We start from the raw sequence: 21,271 nt of genomic DNA, 5'->3' as shown, positions 1-21,271 counted from the left end.
TTTGTAGACAGTACCTTATATCTTCCTGTGCCAAACCTGCCAAGTCGTGTTGTGAGAGTTTTCCAAGCCAACTGGTAGTCCTTCCCGGCAGGAATAAAACTTTAGTCAAGTCTTGAAGGAAACAAGCCCAACTTACTTAACCTAGTGCCCTTCTATGAACTTCAAAGTTCCTGGGAGGGGGGAGATGTCAAAAATGCAACAACATAACATCGGATCCCCACGATCATATTGCCCTACTTGCGACGACCTTTCATTACTTTACTCCAAATTCCATAAAGCTACCGTGTGGTCACGGCTTGTTATGCGGGATATCTCAAACACGAAGCCATGCCAAAGGCTGCCGAAGATCCGAGAAATTGTCAGTTTCTTCGGAACATAGAACATCCTGACAGTTTTCCAAGAAATCTTAAGAACATCTTACCAAGTGTCTGGAACAATCTGCTCAAGGTAGAAAGACTCATAACGTTTTGCAACAGGCATACTGCAGCAGGTCTGGGCGTCCCGAATGCCAAGTCGTTGGACGAAACCCTCCCTCGATTCATCCATACGACCCACTGCATTGCACCTACCATAGGATGACCAAACCAGCCGTTGGTAAATGCGAATTCGGTCGATCCTCACAACTCGCGATAGTCTTACGCTAGGCTTCTTTGTGATACTATGGTATGTTGTTGCGAGCATCCTTTGAAACCCTGTTGAGGATTATCTAGCGAGCAGGATGAGATCCTCGACGAGTCAACTGTAGCAAATGGTTTTTGCGAATCGATGTTCTAGTGCTCAAGAACTTGTTTCCTCGGCATATCTAGCCGTGACCCTTGAAGAACCCGTCTGTATGATGCTCCGGAGACAGTCGTAGATCTGCACACCCCTAGAATCTCATCACGAAAACATAGCCGTCATAACAGAATCTGCACTCGGCATAGGATGGAGGTTTGAAGATAGCAGTAGTTTCTCCCTGGGGTCCCTCAAGATGACAGGGGTTAAACGCGACTAAAGCACTGAGCACCAAGTACCGGCGAAGCTTCGCCCTTTTTTCTGCCGAGCTGCAAGATGAAACTCTTGCCCCGCCGCTTACCCCAGGCTGAGACAAATGATCCCAGCAACTTTTGTCGCAACTTTTGACTACATGTCATGCAGGACACGCGGTGACCCTCAACAACTTCGCCGTCGCTCAGCCGCAACGTCTTTTGAGAGGCTCCAGCGTCCAGACACGCATGAGGCCACCTTCGCATATTCGAAGGACCCCTTGTAGCTGCACCACTTACCGTACAGCTGTAGTCTTGAGCTAGGTCACACCACCCGCCGAACAGATCTTCGACCAGGTTATGCTTGGAATTTCAACGCTTGACCTCCGGGCATGGGGGCGGTGGATGGCTGTGAGTTCCGAACATCCTGGTAAACAAGATACATCTGGTCACTGGGGGTTCACGTCTTGGTTCCAGTGCTCTAAGCTCTTCCAAGACTCGTGAGTCTCACTTCGTCCTGGAACAAATGTCATTGGATGGCACGACTGGAACTTCCTCGATGCACATCCCACTGTACCGGAAGTACACTAAAAAATACATGCTCTGGCATGGGTCTTCCCGAACTTGGTGCATACGCCCTAGCTCAATGCCGAAGCAGTGGTCCACAGACCGTCTTGGGCAGGTGAGTCTCGAAGTGCACGGATCTTGAAGTCAAGGTCCTGGCCCCTTGTTGCAGACTACGGAGGCCAACTTCATGCTCTTAGATCTCCCGCGGGTCTGGGGAACCTGCAGAGATCATTGCCACTTCTGTTACTCTTCGCTACCCTCTTTTTCTTTACTCTTCTTACACCCTTACCTTACTTTTTATTTACTTCTTCAAGGCAGGCCTTTCCTTTTGTTTGCCTTCCATCAGCCTTGATATCTGGGCGGGTCTCAGTTCTGCCACTTTCCTTTCGGCCTTATTGCACGGTCTTGATATACTCTACTTTAATACTGCACGCTGGCGTTCTGTGACCAAAACATTAGTATGCAATCAAGGCATTGATTCGGCGACTGAATTGGAAGCGTTCCGACGCATGCTGCCGAAGAATGATTGAAGGTCAAGACATGGCACCACATAAGAACAGGAGGTCGGTCGAAGATCGCGATTCGATTCCAGAGCGTACGCTTTTCGGTGCCAAGAAGAGTCGGGATGGAGACAGCGATGGCGCTGGCGGTGGAAAAGGCGGAAATGAAAAGGGAGATGGAGGAAAAGGCAATGGTGGCGGTGGAGGTAGCAACAAGAGTGATGGCGGCGACACCAAAGGCAACAACAAAAGCCAAGACAGCGACGGCGGCGGTGGCGGCGGCGGCGGTGGCGATGGCGGCAGAAATAATAACAACGGGAGTAATGACAACAACAATAACGACAACAACAGTAATAGCGACAGGGACGAAGGACAGACCAGCACGACCACTACCTACGTGATCGCCACTACTGCGCCAGAATTCCCTCCGTTGGCAATACCTCCAGCGCCGACCACTCCATCGCTTGTGCTTACGACTTCGTCGACTTCGACCTCGACGACCCAAGTCATTACTGTCATTGAGTCCACAAGTGTTGTGACATCGATACAAATGGCAACAATGACCACGATTATCCCAGTAATGCAAACGATACTGCCATCTGTCACAATATCTAGTCAGCCCCGGAAAGGCGTGAATGATGGGCCAGGTGCGGACTTCACTCTACCTCTTCCTGTACTTGGATCTTCGTCAACCATTGGGACCATTGCCGCCACAGAGGCGACAGCAACAGTCACTGCTACAGCAGTGGCTGATACTGACAACAATAACAACAATAACAACAACAATGGTTCCAGCAATGGTGGCGGCCACAGGGGTAAAAAAGACCAAGACAACACACCGCCCCCTGGTGCGCTAGACCCGGCTGCAGAACATGCACTCATAGCAGTCGGCTCCATAGGTAAGGGCAGCTGTGAATTTTGGGTTTCTCTACTAACATCGGACAGGTGCATTTGTTCTTATCTGCTTCGTTGCTTGGATCATCTATCGTACCGTGAAAAAATCGAGACGAGGACAGGAATTTAGTGGTGGAAATGGCGGTTTCATCAACAAACTCCCATGGCGTAGGAATCAGAGTAACGGTGAATGGGACAGCAGAAGCATGTACAGGACCAATGACATGCCACCACCATTGTATGAGAAAGGCAGCCATAATTCGATGGACGGCGCAGGGTTTTATGGTGCCGACAAGAAGATGTACCAACATGAGCGACCAGGGAGCTTGGCTCGTTCAAATACTGCAAGTTCTCAAAGAAGTCTCCTACCACAGATGGCTCCTGGACCCATGGTCATGATCCCAGCAGAGCAGTATATGGCCATGAGCCAAGCGCAGTCGCCCATTGACCAGAGCGAGCAGAACAACACGCTTAGGTCACGAATGCCGGATCCTTTCTTTAACCAGTCCGAGTTGGCCCGCCAACCATCGGATGCTTATGATCCAAACCGGCGGCAGGTCAACAGGGCAAGTGAGCTGTCCTCCCTGTCATCCGGCTTTGGAGACGGCGAGATCGTTATACCTGAGCAGTATCTCAACAAGCCGCAGCCCGCAGCCACACAATTACGGCAATCCAGCAATTTCATTACCCGGTTCTCATGGATGAGCCGGCGAGAAGCAGGGAATAGAGAAACTGTCTACACACAATCCAGCGAGGATCGGCCTGCCAGGTATCGATCGGTGGGAAGTTGGGTCAATCAACAAACAGGCAGAGTGAAGAGAGCAGACGAGGGTCAGAAGGAGATCCCGCCCGTCCCTGAGTTGCCGCCGAATATGGGTGGAGCAGAACCGACAAGGAGGTGACCGGCCTTGCCTGACCATGTTCAATATTTGTCCTCCAAGGCCGTGCCACCTACTACCATCTCCTAATACAGCCACACGGCACCCAGTCCAGGGCGATACGCAAGAGCTGTGACATCAAGCAATTCGCGTCCGACTTGAGAATGTACATACTGATTTCCGTTCCCGTTGGTCCGTTAGTGGACCTTGCAAAGGCAGCGCTCAAGTCTTCTTTATCTGGCATATATAGCATGGCAAGGCGTTCGAATTGGAAATAGGCTTCTCGTTGAAACCGTTGATTATTACATAATTTTCAATCTCTTTGCATAACTAGTCTAGCTCAAACGAAAAGCTCGACTCTCTTCCCTCTTAGCGGAGCTACTTACCCGATATTTTGTGCTCAGAACTGAAAACGAAAAAGCTGCACTCCGCAGTCTTAGTCTTGGATGTTTACAAGATGAAACACGACCCATAATACTAGTGTTAGTCAGACTCGCGCCTCTTTTTGGACTGCTGGAGGGCATCACTCAGTTCGACGTAGTTGAAAATTCAAGCAACGGTTCTCGGTATAAGGGAGAATCCCAAACTATAAAGAATGGCTGAGTCGTGAAGGATGGGAGATTCGTCAATTGGCCGCGCGTTTCTTGAGGCATTGAAACGTCCCTTTGCTTCTTGGCTTGGAGAAGCTTACTCGTGTCTGCCAAGTCTTCCGGCCCATGCAACCGCCCATGTTTCGATATATACGGTAGTCACCAGTAGCGTCGATGGGAGTTGCATGTACGGCAACCTTTTCGACGCAGAACAAAGCAAAACTTAATGTGTAATTAGTTGGGTCAAAATGGCCGATGTAGTTGCCCCCCCTCCGTGTGTATGCGCGACTGAGTGCACCTTGGAGGGTGTGCTGGGTGTGATAGTAATCACTATCAAGAACGGAATGGACTGAACACTTGCACAGCCTTGAAAAGCGGGAGCGGAAGCACTAACCGCCTCGCCCAGTTTAAGGTAGCGGGGTCCTGCCGTAGAATCAGCTTGTACCCCGAGGCGCAGTTGATGACGCACTGAAGACTGCCCGCTACAGCTACAAGCAAGAACCAGGAACGCAGGAATGTTTGCAGGTAGCAGCGTAGGAATCGCAGATCGTCCACTGCACCCACTAACTAAGTTATCCCAAGCCTGGCTTTTACGAGCAGCTCCAGCCCACCACTTGGTTACGGGGCATCTGGGCTTTCATTCGGGCTTTCGGAGGGGAAAACATAGCTTGTACAGTAACTTAGGTTAGGTTCTTTGCGAAGGCTGCCGTATTTCGTGGACAAATAACGGTCAACTCCTGCCGATCCCTAATTCCTTCGCGCCAGAATACATCTGGGCAGAGCCTCGTTGAAAGTTTGATCTTTGAGGCCGGCAGAACTGCGCGCCGCGAGTCTAGAGTGTGTCGCATGCGAGCTCAGCCTTGCTTTCTCAGCTGACACAGCGTATTCATCCCATCTGGTCTTGGAAGTCGATCATTTTCGCTTCACTAACCTAACATTCACAACTTTCCTTTTCGTGAACCTCCCAGGAAGCTGGACTCTCTTTTGTGACATTGATATATGCAAACACCGAGAGCTGCGGTGCAGTCACAATATACGCAAGAGACCCCACTGAGCCCAGCGCCTGTTGCACACGTAGCCCGCAATGCTCGACGAGAACCTGCCCACCTTCTTCACCCGGCACGCGTCCGACAGCCCCCTATCCACCATACTGTACTTCACCCAGAACGGCTCCGAGCCAGCTCCCGAATATGCCTACAAGCGCCCTGACCCAAGTCTGCCGCAATCAAAGAACAAATACGCAGTCGGGTTGACGGACGCCTTCGGCCAGGATGTGCTATACGGTGAAGTCCTGATCGAGCCCGAGTGGCAGCAGCCTACACTGTCCGCGGCCGAGATCAGGGCACAGAATGGCGTGCCGCCACCTCCCGTGCCTATGATACCAGATGCTTTTACCATCAACCTATATAACCCCGACCAGCAGATCACAATAAAGAGCGAGAAGAGCACATGGACCGGCAAGGAATCATGGGAGTTTGAGATGCCACAACACAGCTTCAAGATGCCTTCATCTTCAAAGTTGGACCAGGCAACAGGTCCGGCGGACGACATTCTGGCGCCCAAGATCATGTTCCTGTGGAAAAGAGACAGCAAGTTCTCCAAAGACTTGACATGCTACATGACCGGAAGATCTTTAGGGAAGAAGAAGAGTAAAGACCCGGACATCACGGTCGCAATGTACAAGCAGGGCAGGAACCCAGGCCTGACCATATATGAGCCGAATCTCAACAGAGTGGAAGTCGAGGACAGCAAGGGATTTGAGCTAGTGCTCTTGTTGAGTGCTGAAGTAATTCGCGAGGTTTACCTGTTTCCAAGCCGGGACTCGTTCAACATTTCAGGTGCTCCCCCGACGAAGCGAAAGAACTCACGGCCCATTCCAGCCGCAACACCACCAAAGACGTCTTCTCCCGTGAACAACCCGGGCGCTTATGCCATGACTGGAGCGTTGGGAAGCATGCCGCCAGCCAACACGACCTCGCCCATGACACAACAACCGACACCGCCGGTTGCGGTGGATGCCGAAACGAAGCGCTTGCAAGCCCAAGTGGCGAAAGAGGAGCGCGAACGCGAGAGGCGGGACAAGGAGGAGCAAAAACGAATCAAGAGGATGCTCGAGGACGAGGAAAAACAGAGACGCCAGCGCGAAGCCGAGGTCGAGAAGGAAACGGAAGCACTAAGAAAACAGTTCGGTATGCAGGGTCAGGACTATGAGGGGAGCAGACCAAATCTGCCACCACGGCATGTGAACCAAGCCGTCCCGGCTCAATCACAATTACAGCCATCTGTTACGTGGAACACCGCGGCGCCTCCCCCGAGGCCGGTGAGCACCGGTCCGTCGCATGGTCCCAGTAGCTGGTTCAGCGGGCCCGGGACAGGGCCAATGCTGGCACCGCAGCAGGTTGGACCACCCCAACAACCTCACAGCAGTTCGGGCAGGAGGAGGAATGGGAGTGAAGGGAGCAAGATTCAGAAGAAGCGTAGTGTGTTCTTTTGATTGGAATCCCTTGTGATATGTTGGTTTCATTAAGAAGAGGCATCGCGGAGCGTTTTGTTGAACTGCATTGGACTGGCGCAAAATGGCACATCTCATTGTTCACTAGGCTCGAATTGAAGGATGCATTTTATAAGCATGAATTCACGACATCAATTTTTCTTTTAGTTAATTGTCCAACGTTACTTCAAATTACGAACCAACTTCATGTTTGAGAATTTTGGCCTAGACCGGTATTCTTCATGTGGTATGCGAGAAAAGCCAGAACTGTTTGACAGAGCCATATCTTCGTCAGTCTGCAACATTCAGCTACTTCCTCCTTTGCTATGCTGAGCGTTGGTAGAATTTACGTTCACTTCTGTTGTGTTCAGACTCTACGTTCGGCGCCTATACCGGGGATTTAATCGACGTCTTATACATGTCTCTACCTTCGTCCTTCCCAAAACGCTCAGAACCTCTTCCTCCTGTGAACTTAGTAGTGTCCATTCACACTCAAGCTCTCATACAGTTAATTTGTGGTTCATTATCCCGTCGCACCTGCTTCGGATGGCACATCTGAAACTTGTTCAAGAAATTCACAGCTGCAACAGATTTTGTCCATAGTTGGCCATGAAACTTTCACATCTTCAATACCCATGTTTGTCAGCATCCAGAAACTTATAAAGAATGTACTTGCTAATTTTGGAGCACTTCAGGTTGGGCACTTGTTGTACAAGTACAATGGTAGAATTCAGGCTTCACACCACTTCATCTTGTGGATTATATATCTCCTTATGTTTACACAGCCTCATTGATGTTTCCCCTAACTGTCATGCCATAAGTAGCGTCAAATTTCAGTATACTAATCAAGCATGATTTCGACCATGGTTGATATCTACCAATACGTTAAGTTGATTCTGCTCATCTTTGCGACTAATTGTGGTCAGCCAAGCCAGTGTAAAACTTAGAAAGAAGAAGAGAGACTACTGAGATATAGTATGACATCGACCAGTGCCGCCAGTGTCTCGCTGCCGCTGAAGTACAACAAAAAACCAACGGCCAAGCGTGCAATTGCTGATGACTTGCACATGTATGTTCTTCACCTGAATGTCTTCCGGATGCTTCCACCACACATTGTTATTCTGAAGGGAAGGAGCCAGCGGGCGAGAAGCCTTCAAAGACTGCATACCATAAAAGCTTCCGTCAGATTCACCCATCGGTCGAAGATCTGTTCGGGTCAGCCAAGTTCAGCAGTCTGCAGAAGTATCTGGATTTCCCATGATTTGTGCCTTCTCGACTATCGTGAACTTCAGGATCTTTCCCCTATGAATAGTAGTCCACCCTTCCATGAAACATCAGACTCCATCCAACACCATGCCCTCATCTCTCATCTCTCACCTCTAACCTCTAACCTCTAACCTTAAAGTCAAAGTGTGCATACTTCCTACCTTCTCTCACACGCACATGCCACTCTGGCACTATGAGCAAACAACACGCTCATCTCTCATCTCAACTTTGAAGTGTATGCATTTCTACCAGTACTCAATACATATGTGCTGTCCTGGTACCAAAAGCGAACACGGCAGACTTGTCTCCAATCTCAGTTTCGGAAGCAAGCAAGCCGCTTGTCAACATTCCCATATAGGCACTACATTGGCATTGCATGTCAACAGTGCACCAGTGCTTGTCATTTCAGGTTAGCAGTACATAGGCTGCTCGCCATCATCCCCTGTGCAAGAGCCCGCTTGACTTACTCCCCCAAGAAGACACACACTCTCATTTACTATCCCAACTGCAAGGTATACCAACACGTTGCCACTCCTTCCAAGCACGTAACACCTACAACCGTCACTCAACAATACCATCTTACATGTGTCAATAATACATCCAGGTACATTACAAGATGCCTACAGGCGGGCTCAATGGCAAGCCCAGCGCCAGGGTGTTCCAGGGCCGGGTGGTTGCCCTAGCAGGTGACATCACAAGCCAGTACAAGGAGTACACCGATACCAACCTCAGTAAGTGGCTGAAGAACTTTGGCGGTCGCTTCTCCCTCGACTTTGACGAGTCTGTCACGCAGCTTGTGGCAACCGCAGATCAGTGGAAGAAGAAGGTTCCCAAAGGTAAGTCCTCACCAACAAGATTTTTCAAACGGTGTGGTTTCGTCGCGCACGGCCGCACGAACATCGAGAGCTTATGCTGGTCGTAAACATGAGGATTATAATAATAACGGCTTGAATAGTTAAGGAAGCCTTGCGCCGCAGAATCCCCGTCGTCGATCCTGACTGGCTCGACTCTTCCATGAGAGACGACTACAAGAGACTGGAGCCTAAGAAGTATGAGCACGCGACACTCCAGAAGGAGGTCAATGCCAAGAAGCGCCGCAGCGAGCAGGTCAGAAAGGGTGTCAAGCAGGGCGAGAATTATATCAACACTAGTGAGTACTAAACATTCCTCCCCGACTTGCGTTCCATGACAATGGGGGGTATTGCACCCCGGGTTTTGGAACCTGGAAGTGTCCCCACGACAAAAAGAACTGACGAGTATAATGAGATCTCTATCGGATCTACCGCGATGAGACCAACTTCGAATGCCGGATCGTTCTGCTCCGCGAGGAAGGTGAGCGATTCATCATCGAGTTGTGGGAGTCGAACAACGACCCCAAACTTTACTTCTTCGCCTGCAGGTACCACAAGAAAGCTGGCGCCACAGGTAAGACTCTCCGCCCGAGCGAGACGCCCGGCTGTCTGGAGCGCGAGATGAGAATGTTTTGCGATGCCTTCAAGACCAAGACCGGTGTCTTGTGGCATGATCGCTTACGAAAGGCCAGGGACGGCGTCGTCAAGGCGTATGCTGGAGAGAAGAACGGTGGGTTCCGTTACGAACTTCCAACTGGTGGCAAGCCCGTCGGCCTAATTCATGGCGGGGATTGTGATGTTTCACTGTTAGGCAAGAGCCTTCCTGACGCTGCTGTAGAGAGACCCAAGAAGGTCTCGCCAGAGACTCCTGGGAACCTTCCTGTCAAGATTGCCGTCAAGCCTCCCGCCAAGACTAATGATGATAGCGACGACCTTATCCTGACCCAAGTGGCCGACTTCGTGAATGGTCCTAAGGCCTCTGCCACCGACGTGGTTCCTAAGGGTAGCTATAACATGAGTGGGGCTATCAACAGTGCGAAGCCCAAGACAGCCGTCACTCCCAAGCAGAAGAATATTGCCAGTGTCAGGAAGAAGCGCTGTTTTTCCGCCAAGTCCATGGCAGGAAACAAAGCCTCTGCTGGTCTGAGGTCCCTTGATGATGGCCGGAAGCTATCGTCGCTTGAGATCAAGATAGCTTCTGCCAACAAGGCCGCCGCAAGAAAGGCCGAACTCGAAGCCATGAAGATGGACAAATCCAACGCTGATCCGGTCACTCCCAACAGGCCCACAGCCCAGAGCCAGCCCGACGCCCCCACCAAGCGCGATGGCAGCACTGCCGTGAGCACCAACATCATGAACGACGACTATCTGAAGACCAACAAGGGCTTGCCCAACAAGAGTCGTCCCAACAGCATCCAAGCAACTAACGGTTCGCCGACCGGTGCAGCTCAGAAGGAGCTCGCAGTGCTTGTTCGTCCTCTCGACGAGAACAAGCTGATGAAGGCAAAGATGGAGGCATCCGTCGCTGGACTCGCCAAGCCGAAGCCTCTCGACTCTTTTGCTAGCGGCAATAGCAAGCGCAAGGTTCCTGACGATTTTGATGATTCTGGTGTCGAGATTCCTGCCACGCCAGTCATGGCCGGCGGTGACAATATGGAGATTGGGTCTGATTCGGATACTGAGATGAAGGGTGCCGACAAGTCGCCGAGCTTCTTCGGCTCGAACCACCACCAGAGGGCGACTGCTCGAAAGAGAGCACTGAACTGTGACAAGCGTTTAGCAATTACTGGAGTTGAACGTGAGACCGCCATGTCGCCAATAGTCTCGAACGAGGACGATGTGGATAACGGCGAGACCTCCGACGACGAGGCGCTTCCCGTCGACAAGGCTGCTGGTATCGAGGCCTTGATTGAGCAGGAGGCTCGCCAAGCTGCTGATGATGAACAGGTCGTCGAGGAGGATGACGAAGGTTATAGCTCAGACAGCCAATAGAGCGTCTGAGTAAGTTTTTATGAAGCATGACTTTGGTCACGCCGCTCAAGTGCTTTTCTGCCACGCTTAGGCAATTGCGCAGCTTTTCTGTAACTCTACATAACTCGATTGTTTTCATGGAGTCATAGTAACTTGGCCATATGGCAATGCTTTCTCTTGTGGTATCTCGAATGGCATATCACGCTTCGCTATGCGTACACATCATCGTAAGTCGTTCTGTTTCGCGCCACCTTCCTAGACGCAGGAGTGCCTATGCATGATGTTTAAAACCTCAACTTTGGCATGACCCCGACGATCAGAACGGCCACCACCATAAGCCCGAAAATCCATGCGTATAGCATCATTCTCCCCCACCAGCCTTTGCCCTCGGTAAGCTTTCTCAACGAGCCCATACGCCGAGTCGCCGCCTCCATTCCACGCTCGCTCTTGTCCATACCAGCACCAGCAGCAGAGAGTATGTCTTTCTCCGATTCGAGGTCGCTCTGGAAAGCGTGCGACTGCGACTTTAGTGATTGCGCCATGGATAGGAGCGACTCGGTCAATTTGTCCTGCTCTGCTCGCTGGTGGTCGAGGATTGCTTCTGTAGTTGCCGTAGTGCTGAGTGCAGTCGTCGGAGACGAGGCCTGGTTCCCAAACAGTTGTGCTCTCGCCGTGGTCTCTCCTTTGTCGTTTTGTGGCTGCGCGGGTACGCCGCGAGACCGTAACGCTTGTTCGGTCGATGTCCCCTGTTGACTCTCTGGCACTGAAGTTGGCTGTGGCGCTTGCTGTGTGCTCTGCCTCGGTTCGGGCATTATTGTGCTCTCGTCGGCGTAACTGTCTCCTTCCGCCTCCTGCTCTCCGTAGTCGGCCGCATCCACCGTCTCCCATCCCTGCGAGGGCCGCTCCGAGCTCCTCGAGTCCTGACTCTCGCTTGGCGTTTGTATGGCGCCCAGCAGATCTTCGTCATCTGAATCGTCTCCGTCGCTGTCTATGCTAAGCTCTTCCAGCTCGTGCAATCTTTCTGAGATTTGCTCAAAGACCTCCCGCTTCCTGTTCAGATCGGCCTGCGTCTCTTGTCTTCTGCTGTGTACCTTGATGTTCAAGGCGTCTTGTTCGAGCTTCGTAAGAAGTGTTCGCGCATACTCGAGGTTCTATGGTGCCAAAAGATCAGCCCATGCTCGCTGGTAGTTGGAATGAATGGAATGAATGGATGGACGGATGGATGGATGGATGGGTGCGTGGGTGGGTGGTCAAACACATACTATGCTCGCCTTGTTCCTCTCGTATTCGCTGGTGCGTAGTCTGTGCTCTCTTTCCGCATCTGCTTGCAGAATGCTCTGCTGCAGGCGAGCCAGCAGACGGTTGAGATCTGTAAACGAATCCGGATTGGAAGCGCTGCGCCGAGGCGTCATGGGTGGTTGCGTCAGTCTCGCCATATCTTGGTCGCGCGGCTTGACAACCGTGAGACTTCTGGAGAGTCTTGGAGGTGGTGTGTGAGACAGGTGTGGTTCTTGGTCGTTTTGTTGTTGTTTTTGTTCTGGGGATCTGGTCTGGATTTGTTGCTAAGCCATGTCATATGTCGGCCATTAAAACCAAACGCGGCAACCGTGTCAAGCTTTAAGTTAAGAGCTTAAGAGCTTCGTTATATAGGTGGGGTAGTGGCATGGGGACCGAACAGCCCAAGCCCCCAAGCTGCTTTGAAGCATAATATCATTCTAAACGCTTCTTTGATGGCAGATCAACATACCATTCTTTGCAGCAATCTTTATTCTACAGCCACCTCATATTACGTTGTGCAAACGGATCTACCGTGGAATCGTATCGAGTCATTTGGGATACCAGAACCACGTCGCGCCAGCTTCTGAGTTCAAGGGTCCGCCCCATCTGTCGAGCTGCTCTGGATCTGCAGTCCAGAGGTTAACTTTCAACCCCGGCAAATTTGACCAACTCACACAAACAGCAAGCATGCTTTCTTGTCGTTGGATATAAGTCTTACCGTCGCACACATCCACTGGATACGACCATAGGTACTAGAAAACTCGTTTTCCAAGTTGTGCCCATTATATGTGAACGGCCGATTGGCTTATTCTAGCGTGCCCTGAATGGATCGCTGGTCTGGTTTGGTCATGATGTAAAGAAGCTATAACATGTGCTGCTATTTGACACGCAGAAGTATGGGGAGTGAAGGGGTATATTAGACCATCGTGAACCCCTCTCCATCATGTACCACTTGGCTTGGCCATCGAAGTGGATAGAGATACCAGGCTTGAGCTATTCGCCATTCAAGTGAGGCAAGGCGAAGATGCCAATACAATAGTTCCGAGTAAGCAACTCGGTTAGGGAATTCAATTGCGAGCCTTGATCAGTCCGAGATACCGTCCTCTCCTGACTGTCCAGAATATGATAATCCCCGTAAACAATAACGACACTGATGAGAGCGCAATGAGTACGTGTAATTGTTGCAGCGCCGCGCCATTTCCGATCAGTCGGTCCTGTCTCTGAATTCTTACTTCGCACCACTGTATATTGACCCAATGCCCGTATCCATCGCTACTACTGTACACCACACCCCAGTTGCGAGCGCTGGCGCACTTCAACCACGCCGCCGAGTCTCCTTCTTGCGGGGTGTAAACCACCCGGCGGTCCCAGTACGACAAGGTAACAATAGCAGCAGACCAACCAACGGCGCAAAGTGCGTCGAGCCAAACAACGCTCCAGATATTATACGTGAGGCGGGTATAACGGCTTATGGTGACAAAAACTTGAACAACCACGGCCAAAGAAGCAATGCCGATCACGACACATTCAGCCGTGACCTTCTGCAGCTGCTGTGGCGAGATGGCGCCATACGCTATGATTGCTACCAAGTTGGCGAAAAGGACGATGCGAAGAAGGATCGCACCTGTCTTGGGTGGCGACATGTTGATGTATGTTGTGCAACAACTGTGACCACCAGAGGTATAACTAAAGACGGGAGGTAATTGCACTTAAGACAGATTGAAAGAGCGAGCAGCGGCGCCTTGGGTAAAAAATGGTTCGTTCTGAGCCCCAGTGTCCACCGCGTTTTCAGCTGCACCTTGGCGAGCGCGTAGGAGTGACTGACATAGCAAGGATCTACATAGCCCAACTTCTTGCGTGAGCACATGGGATGAAGACATTGCTATCGAGAACATAACCTGATAACATGGTTTGGCCGTGTCCTAGCGGATGCATCCTCCGTAGCCTGTACATGGTTGAGGTTGAAAAGAGGGATGTCAAGGGTAGTAACGACGTCTGCTTGCGAAATGGCAGGCTGAACGGCTGTAATGCGTTTGGCCTCTTCAGCAATAGGATCCGTACAAAGGTTTCTGTGGGTAAGAGTCCACCTTGGAGCCAATTCATTTATATCTGTTGCCTGCTGGGTTTGAGCGACCACGCTTGGGCAAGAGACGGCCTTACTGTCCGATGCAATGGTTCATGCTCTTCCACTTACATATGAAATGTTGTGGTGAAGGCAATTGTCCACATCGCTTTATGACTTCTTAACAGCCGCCCTGCCGCCTTATCCGGTAAGCCCCAAATAGAGCGGCTATGCAAGCAGGTCAACAGCTCGACTAACCCAAACCGGATATCGTTCTAGTCATAGTTGGTTCGTGAGGAAGGCTTGGTATCCAACTGTTCAAAAGAGTTAGGTTAATCGACTAAAAACGGTTTGATACTCCACTTCGTTATGTGGTTCATGGACTACACGTTTCAGTCAATGCTGACCGTGATATCAGCCCACCTTGGAAAATGCTCTGCACTACCTAACAGCCACAAAAATAGAAGCGCTGGGATCCTGGGACGGTGTACTTAGAGTTACACTCATGGCGACTTCGAAAGGAGGAAGTAAGTCTTGAACAACGTAGCTTGGCTGGCGAAATTCAAAGCCGACACCGAGTCCGTAGAGCTGTTGGTACCCGACAGTCCCAGCGGTCAACGTTCGCAGGGTGATGGTTGTCAGAAGTGCGCTTCCAGTGATTGCCGGTGCCGTTCCGATAATCATCCCAGGAATGTAGTAACCGAAATCACTGGTGAGGACTCCAGTAATGACAGAACAGACGACGTAGCCGGCGACCGCAGGTGTCAACATGGTGACTGATGAGAGAGCTGAGTAGCGGAGGGCGACTTAGAACCAAACTGGAAGTTACGAGACGGTCACATAAGCGCAACTAGTGATACACATAAGCCAGCTCACGGCAAACCAGATATCCATATCTCGAGTCACGGTAGGAGGAATAAGCGTTGCTTTCTGGTCACTGTAGTCGTTTGCGTAATGATAAAGTCCACAGTATGGATTACTAAGACCACGAGAGGTGCAGTTATACGTATATCCTAACAGGGGTACGCTGAGACGCCCCATTATATTGCTGTCAGGAGGTCTACCAAAGATGAAACGACGAAGACGGTACCTGGAATATCAAGTTTGTTTGGGATTCCCGACAAGCCAGCTAATGTACTCTCTGTTTTGGAGGGGTCCACGATGGCAGCTTAGTTCACAAACTTGACCGAGTGCAGGCTGCACAGCTTCCCGTAGAAGAGTTGGAATCTACCGAATATCAGGAGATACACATTTGACCATCATGCTGCATCTGATAATGCCCGATATACATTGCTGACTATTGGTGTGGCAGTGGCTAGGGTTGTTTGTTCCTATAATTCGTGCTAATTTTATTTACGGCTTGAACCCATCTATCACTATATGTCAGATTGAATTCGGATATCAGCCACTTATACCATGTCAGTCAGGAAAACAATCGAGGAGAGATCAGAGGGAATCAAAGCTAATCGAATATGATCTGTTGTCAACCAAACAGCCGGGCCCTTCTCAGATAGTATCACGTCATAGTTTCGACACTATCTCCCCTAATATCGTGTATGACTATTGATGATGGGCGACTCTTACGATTGGCCGTGCTGATGCACAAATGAATGCGACGTGGTAAATTTGATTCAAGATGTCGTAAGTTCTTTGTCGCTTGCTTCTAAACAACAACTAAAATCGCCTGCTGTTTGACATTGATCTGTAGATTTAGTCAAACGCGCTCTCCTATGGTCTTCGTATTGCTTGCAGCCACCCGTGCAGCTCAAAATACCACCGACGACTATGTCATCGCTGCTGCTGCTGCTACAGCCGAACCCTTGCTTGCTGTTGTCCTATCTGAGCATCCCGACATATCTGTGATCGTCTTGGAGAATGGTGGTGATGCCCGCCATATCTTTCAAAATATCTAGAAGAAAATGTCTGTATCGCGGATGCCGTCAACGATATCCGGATCTAGAGTAGACATGAAGTTATCTGGATCCCAGTCAAGCCCAAAGCTACTCAGATCGACAGGTAGTTGCACATGCCCCGTCGCGAATGTTCCACCGGAATTTATAGGTTGATTGATCGATGTCTCTGCGGCTGACGGTGCATCTCCTTCGGAGTTTGGTGTTGCTTTATGTTGTTAGACACACCAAACACTCCAAACTTTGAACCTAGAGCGAAATGTTCACTTACATACGAGCTCCAAACATTTGTAAATCTCCGCAGCCACTTGAGCGCATTTGTCAACCATTTGATTGCCTGGATCAATCGCAGGCAAGCAACTGAGTGCGTCCTCCGACAGTTCTAGCAAAGCCGTTGAAGGGATATCAGAAACCATATTTACGTTTGACCCATACATCTTGTCGATTAAAAGCATGGACATGACAGTAAGTGTTGCATTCAGAGCTGTTTGCTGTTAGCAACTATAAAGAGAGAGGCATGACATTTGAACCCACTGTAATATAAGGTGAACCACCATGCTCCAAGTAAACTGCGCAAGGAGTCTTCCGAGTGCGTTATTAAGTGGACTATCCTTATGAGATTGGCAGCGGAGTCAAAACAAGCGGTGATGTTCCGTCCACCGAATTGCTTCAGCATCAATACCTCGCTACCATCAACATGAGGTCGGCCGATGTTGCGCAAGTAAAGGTCAAGATATGGGCGATACGCGAGAATGCGAAGATTGTGGTATCGCATGGTTAAAATGACACGCAATCTCTTCGTCAATGAGTATTCTGGATCGCTAGAAATTTCTTGTGCTTGTATGAGAGCTAGTTCTGGATTCAAAGTTGATTGCCACTCTAAAAACTGCTGTTCTATTTGCAGAACATTAGAGGCGACCATGAGCACGTTATGGTCCGGTTGAGAACCTAAATTGCATGCATATAAAGTGTCAATGATCGACCACATCACCTTGTATAGTTTTCTGCGTTTAATATCAGTAGTCTGGAATGAGCGATATAGATAGGACGCTCACATTGTCGCAACGAAGAACATGGCACTAACTATCTCCAGGTTGTCCGAACTATCATTTCGGCTCATGCTGGAATGGCATATTTGGGGGAGAGGCACTCTGACATAATTCTCTGGAATCGCTGGGGGACGTCCAAAGGTCATGCTTAAAGTTCTGAAGCTTGTCAATATCTTTTTAATATCATTTTTAACTAAATTGTCTCGTCGACTTACCTATCCAGTATTACACAGCCGTACCATGTTCGATTTCTAATTTCACGGTCGAGCTCTGAGCAGTTCCATGCGCTGTCACTGACATGTAATCCTAGCTGGAATGCAGCTTTTACAGCAAGGCCATGAATATTCCATGTCTTGACTGATCGATTGGTTCCTTGAAGATATAGGCTCATCAGAAGCATTGTTTGAACTAAAATTGGTCAACTTGCCAAGTACGTTGTAGTAGCTGACAGAAACACTTGGTTTTACCTGATTCTACAGATGTGCCGCTCATGATCAGATCCAGACATAAGGTCTTCGACCTCGAGTAGAACGTCTCAGCACGAATAGTTCGTTCGGATACATCAGCAATTGGCAAAGGCTCTGTTCCGGTCGCCATGGCCAGAATAATGTTTAGAAGGCCAAGCCATGACCGCCGGCATGTTTTGAAGTTGTATCGCTTGGCATCCTCAAAAGTTTTGATGAAGTTAGCTCTATGGATATAAGGGAATAGTGCCCCGGTGTTGCCAAAGAATTTACGAATCAGAGTTTCCATCTCAGTTGGAGGTGGAAGGCGCAGAGCTTCTGAAGTGGAATGATTAGCGTTAACCGGTGGATAGTGACGAAGACCTGGCGATAGTGGGCGAGATACTCTAACTCTGGCCTGAGGAGGCGATGCCGTGGCGCTCTGAGCCATGGAGTTGTCGTTCTGGCGTTCAGTTAAAACACGACCAAGTGCCCGGCGGAGGTTCCTGGTGAAGGCGATATTTGAGGATTGGCCTATACTGATCAGAGGTGGTTCAAGACTGAAATTGACGTTGCTCACCGAAGTATCCTGCATTTTCTTCATCTGTGAACTCTATAGTCCCCACTCCGTCTGTGGCATCCGGTGAAACACCGGTGTTCTGTAGTTCTTCTCGAGAGATTGAGCTATCGACCACTAAGTGAGAGAGTTCCCCACGATCGTCATCCAGGCTATACTGCGCTTCACTACGATTTTGTCGCTTGAGCGCCCGGACGTCGTTCTCCAAATTAGCCAAACGAGTTTCAACCAACTGTAAGAATCTGACCGACATTAGCCAGTTTTCTTTCGTTCAAGAAACCTATCTTTTTAAGAAAGAAACAGAATAAAAAGGAGCAACAAACATCTTAGGTACCGGCGTCGTGCTGGATATTGGAGTTTGTGCATACTCGCACTCCAAATCTTGTACTTGGCAACTCGAACATTTTGGCCTTTGCCCATCACACTCATGAATTGTCAGTAAAGGATGCTTGGATACCCAGGTCCGACTTACACGACTCTTTTTGTTCCTGCATGCGGCACAGGCCACAGGGACCCTCCGTCGTTTGGTCCCTCGTTGTTCGGCAGATGAATCCACAGCCGTGGGGGGCGTGGAGCCGTGGCGCGGCCCCATGGGGTACAGAGCTTGGTATTGGGCTGGCTTTTCTCACTCCTTTAGTCTGCAGCAAAGGATGGAGTTGGAATCCGGGGAGATAATGGTAGTGGTGTGAATCTGGATCACCTGGAGGTATTAATATCTCCCCGCTCTGGTAACAGAATAGAGTTCGACTTGGCAGTGGAGCCAACGTCGTCGCTCCCCTGGTTCGTCGGCCTGCGTCCCTAATTCCGGGCGCTGGTGACCGAACCCCGACATCTTTGACGCGTTTTCTTGTAATCAATCGTGCATGTATCAAATATAAGGCACAATCACATGACCATGCTGCACACACTTCGGAAGCTAACAAAAGTGATTTTGTCAAGCCAAAAGTTTTGTAATTGTGGCTGTTAAGTACGTGGGGACGAATAGTATACGTAGACAGCAATGTGTTGACACTGACGACAGATAGATGGCTGGACTGCCTGAGAAGTCCAGCCTCAAGAACATGATCATCGAATAGCATTGAGAAATCCAAGTCGCAGGTTTTCCGCCGCGTTTGCCATCCTTCGTCCAAATCTGAATTCGGTATGTGTGTGCACAAGCCATGAGAGACTCTCTCTTCTCACACAGCCCATCTGGAAGACGTTCTCAACAACCTTTTGCTGAATATATACATGGGGATCACGAATAGATAGGCAAACCACAGCAACCCACCCATTGTGGCATACTGTATCAGGGGCCCAGTTGCCATGTACCAGTCCATTGTGGCGTATGAAACACCGAAGGCAAGACAATTCTTTGTGATGTTCACCAGAACGCCTATGTGGCCAGCACGTTGTGGAAAACAATCAACTGAGTATGTCAGTAGGACATTGGCAGATGATGTCAGTCCGGTAGTGAGCATGGCGTATCCGATTGCAACGATAATCCAACGTGTCGAGCTCTGCAGTCCGTAACCCATGATGATACACCCAGCCGGACTTATGAGCCCACCAAATAGAATCATCGGCAGCCGATTACGAGGGTCATGATAATGTTGTCGAGTAGCTCTGTTCGAGATTCGATCCGCTAAGAAGCCACCAACAGGTAAGCCGATGACGAGGCCAATGAACGGGGCAAAATTGAATAGTCCGATCTGTAAAGGACCCCACAGGAGAGGTGGAGCTTGATAAACATTTGGCAAGAGAATAGACGTCAGGACAGTCCATCCTATTGTTAGACCAAAAACCAATACCGTAAGGACGATCTGAGGGGCCGCACATAGTTGCAACGGCTGGTAGGTCAAGGCAATAGCCGCCCTCCAATCTTGACGCACATATAATAACGACCATGACCGAATCCAGTAAATTTGTGACATTGACTTCCCCCCGCTCTCCAGAGGCACATCATTTCCAACATGATCTTTGGTCATTTGCTGAGGTTTATCGCTGAGCTCGTCTTTGTCGACCAGATCAGTGGGTTCTGGTAAAGTGATACCGCTGTTCGTACCGTGAGAAGTTTCAGGGAGCATCGCAAGACATCCAACCAAGTTAGCAAAAATGCCCATAGAAAGAATTCGGGCATACCATCGCCAACTGCCAAGCTGAGAGGCAACGGCACCAGCAACAACTGGCCCCAGCGCAGAGCCGGCAGCGAGAAAGCCAACGTATATTACCATTGCACGACCAAGCTGGTGTTCTGGAAATATCTCAACAACAACTGTAGGCCCCAAAGCCTCTACGAGGCCCCCCGCGAGTCCACCGATTATTCGTGCAGCCCTTAGACTCTCGAAGGTGGCAGCTTCGCCGGACCAGATGCTGGCTGCTAAGAATACCACAAGTGAGATTATGATGGTAAATCTTTTACCAACAATAGCTTCGGAAGGAAGGGCAAATATATTCTACATTTGTAAGCCAGCCTGCATTTGTGCATCATCATTGCTATTGTGCCATTACCAGGGGTAGATAGACGTACAGAAAGCCCCAACGCCAAGAGAACAAATGTAGAGAGACCGGAGACTTGCTCAGTGGTTACGTCGAATTCTTCGATGATAAGCCCGAAGAGAGGCGGAACTCCAGCGGCGAAGGCGTTACCAAGAAAGTTATAGAAGCTCATGTTGAGGAGGATGAGCATCCGCCACCATAGCGGCCAATTCTGGTTCAATGGTTAGGTTCTTTTGGACGCGAAGACTTTAGAGGAAGGCCGTACCCAAGGTGACATTTTGATATGGGAGGCTGTGCTAGTTTGATTCTGTAAGTCGGTCGGCGATATTTTTTTTTGGAAGGTTGGCAGACAGTCAGGGTGTCTGAATTCCGTCATGCACCGAGATGAGTATTTGGTTCTCGCCTGTTGATAATTAAAACGGATGTTCAAATGCCGCGAGTAGCATTGACCTTCAGGAGTTGGCAATGCCCGGGGAGTTAAGCATTTGGCCCGTGGTATTG

General features: G+C 49.9%; 9 protein-coding genes across 9 annotated transcripts; 4 read left to right on the top strand and 5 right to left on the bottom strand.

Annotated features, from left to right (window-relative positions):
* Nucleotides 1–1,864: 1,864 nt before the first annotated feature.
* BKA67DRAFT_78576 (uncharacterized protein) lies at nt 1,865–3,338 on the top strand. The gene has a single exon (XM_046109435.1). It carries the CDS (start codon nt 2,055–2,057, stop codon nt 3,054–3,056), a length of 1,002 nt encoding a protein of 333 aa, XP_045965343.1. The 5' UTR covers nt 1,865–2,054; the 3' UTR covers nt 3,057–3,338.
* BKA67DRAFT_550484 (uncharacterized protein) lies at nt 2,911–4,186 on the top strand. Its single transcript, XM_046101662.1, has one exon. It carries the CDS (start codon nt 3,133–3,135, stop codon nt 3,826–3,828), a length of 696 nt encoding a protein of 231 aa, XP_045965342.1. The 5' UTR covers nt 2,911–3,132; the 3' UTR covers nt 3,829–4,186.
* A 1,095-nt stretch (nt 4,187–5,281) lies between these two features.
* Nucleotides 5,282–7,204, top strand: BKA67DRAFT_78548 (uncharacterized protein). Its single transcript, XM_046109434.1, has one exon. It carries the CDS (start codon nt 5,479–5,481, stop codon nt 6,886–6,888), a length of 1,410 nt encoding a protein of 469 aa, XP_045965341.1. The 5' UTR covers nt 5,282–5,478; the 3' UTR covers nt 6,889–7,204.
* A 1,563-nt stretch (nt 7,205–8,767) lies between these two features.
* BKA67DRAFT_531276 (uncharacterized protein) lies at nt 8,768–10,966 on the top strand (the record flags this gene model as incomplete). The annotated part of the gene is made up of 4 exons (XM_046099362.1): nt 8,768–8,987; nt 9,107–9,301; nt 9,418–10,896; nt 10,950–10,966. The coding sequence occupies 4 exons, from the start codon at nt 8,768–8,770 to the stop codon at nt 10,964–10,966; spliced, it is 1,911 nt and encodes a 636-aa protein (XP_045965340.1).
* Nucleotides 10,967–11,257: 291 nt separating this feature from the next.
* BKA67DRAFT_531275 (uncharacterized protein) lies at nt 11,258–12,409 on the bottom strand (the record flags this gene model as incomplete). Its single annotated transcript, XM_046099361.1, has 2 exons — nt 11,258–12,124; nt 12,236–12,409. 2 exons carry the CDS (start codon nt 12,407–12,409, stop codon nt 11,258–11,260), a joined length of 1,041 nt encoding a protein of 346 aa, XP_045965339.1.
* Nucleotides 12,410–13,318: 909 nt separating this feature from the next.
* On the bottom strand, nt 13,319–13,894 carry BKA67DRAFT_654337 (uncharacterized protein; the record flags this gene model as incomplete). The annotated part of the gene is made up of 1 exon (XM_046106543.1): nt 13,319–13,894. One exon carries the CDS (start codon nt 13,892–13,894, stop codon nt 13,319–13,321), a length of 576 nt encoding a protein of 191 aa, XP_045965338.1.
* Nucleotides 13,895–14,754: 860 nt separating this feature from the next.
* On the bottom strand, nt 14,755–15,084 carry BKA67DRAFT_654336 (uncharacterized protein; the record flags this gene model as incomplete). Its single annotated transcript, XM_046106542.1, has 1 exon — nt 14,755–15,084. One exon carries the CDS (start codon nt 15,082–15,084, stop codon nt 14,755–14,757), a length of 330 nt encoding a protein of 109 aa, XP_045965337.1.
* A 769-nt stretch (nt 15,085–15,853) lies between these two features.
* On the bottom strand, nt 15,854–18,988 carry BKA67DRAFT_550479 (fungal-specific transcription factor domain-containing protein). The gene is made up of 9 exons (XM_046101661.1): nt 18,765–18,988; nt 18,616–18,716; nt 18,296–18,534; nt 17,740–18,249; nt 17,488–17,680; nt 17,279–17,428; nt 16,758–17,227; nt 16,495–16,707; nt 15,854–16,431 (listed from the first exon to the last, which is right to left on the bottom strand). Exons 1-9 carry the CDS (start codon nt 18,882–18,884, stop codon nt 16,223–16,225), a joined length of 2,205 nt encoding a protein of 734 aa, XP_045965336.1. The 5' UTR covers nt 18,885–18,988; the 3' UTR covers nt 15,854–16,222.
* Nucleotides 18,989–19,175: 187 nt separating this feature from the next.
* BKA67DRAFT_550475 (major facilitator superfamily domain-containing protein) lies at nt 19,176–21,263 on the bottom strand. The gene is made up of 4 exons (XM_046101660.1): nt 21,036–21,263; nt 20,802–20,981; nt 19,314–20,727; nt 19,176–19,259 (listed from the first exon to the last, which is right to left on the bottom strand). Exons 1-3 carry the CDS (start codon nt 21,144–21,146, stop codon nt 19,471–19,473), a joined length of 1,548 nt encoding a protein of 515 aa, XP_045965335.1. The 5' UTR covers nt 21,147–21,263; the 3' UTR covers nt 19,176–19,259; nt 19,314–19,470.
* Between the last annotated feature and the right edge of the window lie 8 nt (nt 21,264–21,271).

The sequence above is a fragment of the Truncatella angustata genome (genome assembly GCF_020726525.1).
Source record: "Truncatella angustata strain MPI-SDFR-AT-0073 chromosome Unknown BKA67scaffold_1, whole genome shotgun sequence".
Lineage (NCBI taxonomy): Eukaryota > Fungi > Ascomycota > Sordariomycetes > Amphisphaeriales > Sporocadaceae > Truncatella > Truncatella angustata.
This window is presented reverse-complemented; position numbering and strand designations above follow the sequence as displayed.

Excerpts from the sequence above, each read along its gene's own strand:
- BKA67DRAFT_550484 (XM_046101662.1), top strand. The coding sequence starts at position 3,133 with ATGTACAGGACCAATGACATGCCACCACCATTGTATGAGAAAGGCAGC.
- BKA67DRAFT_78576 (XM_046109435.1), top strand. The coding sequence starts at position 2,055 with ATGATTGAAGGTCAAGACATGGCACCACATAAGAACAGGAGGTCGGTC.
- BKA67DRAFT_550479 (XM_046101661.1), bottom strand. The coding sequence starts at position 18,884 with ATGGGGCCGCGCCACGGCTCCACGCCCCCCACGGCTGTGGATTCATCT. Across the intron at positions 17,429-17,487 it reads GGCTGTGTAATACTGGATAG|AACTTTAAGCATGACCTTTG; the intron begins GTAAGTCGACGA and ends GACAAGCTTCAG. Across the intron at positions 17,228-17,278 it reads ATGTTCTTCGTTGCGACAAT|AAAACTATACAAGGTGATGT; the intron begins GTGAGCGTCCTA and ends TATTAAACGCAG.
- BKA67DRAFT_550475 (XM_046101660.1), bottom strand. The coding sequence starts at position 21,146 with ATGACGGAATTCAGACACCCTGACTGTCTGCCAACCTTCCAAAAAAAA. Across the intron at positions 20,982-21,035 it reads ATATCAAAATGTCACCTTGG|AATTGGCCGCTATGGTGGCG; the intron begins GTACGGCCTTCC and ends CCATTGAACCAG. Across the intron at positions 20,728-20,801 it reads TCTTGGCGTTGGGGCTTTCT|AATATATTTGCCCTTCCTTC; the intron begins GTACGTCTATCT and ends TTACAAATGTAG.
- BKA67DRAFT_78548 (XM_046109434.1), top strand. The coding sequence starts at position 5,479 with ATGCTCGACGAGAACCTGCCCACCTTCTTCACCCGGCACGCGTCCGAC.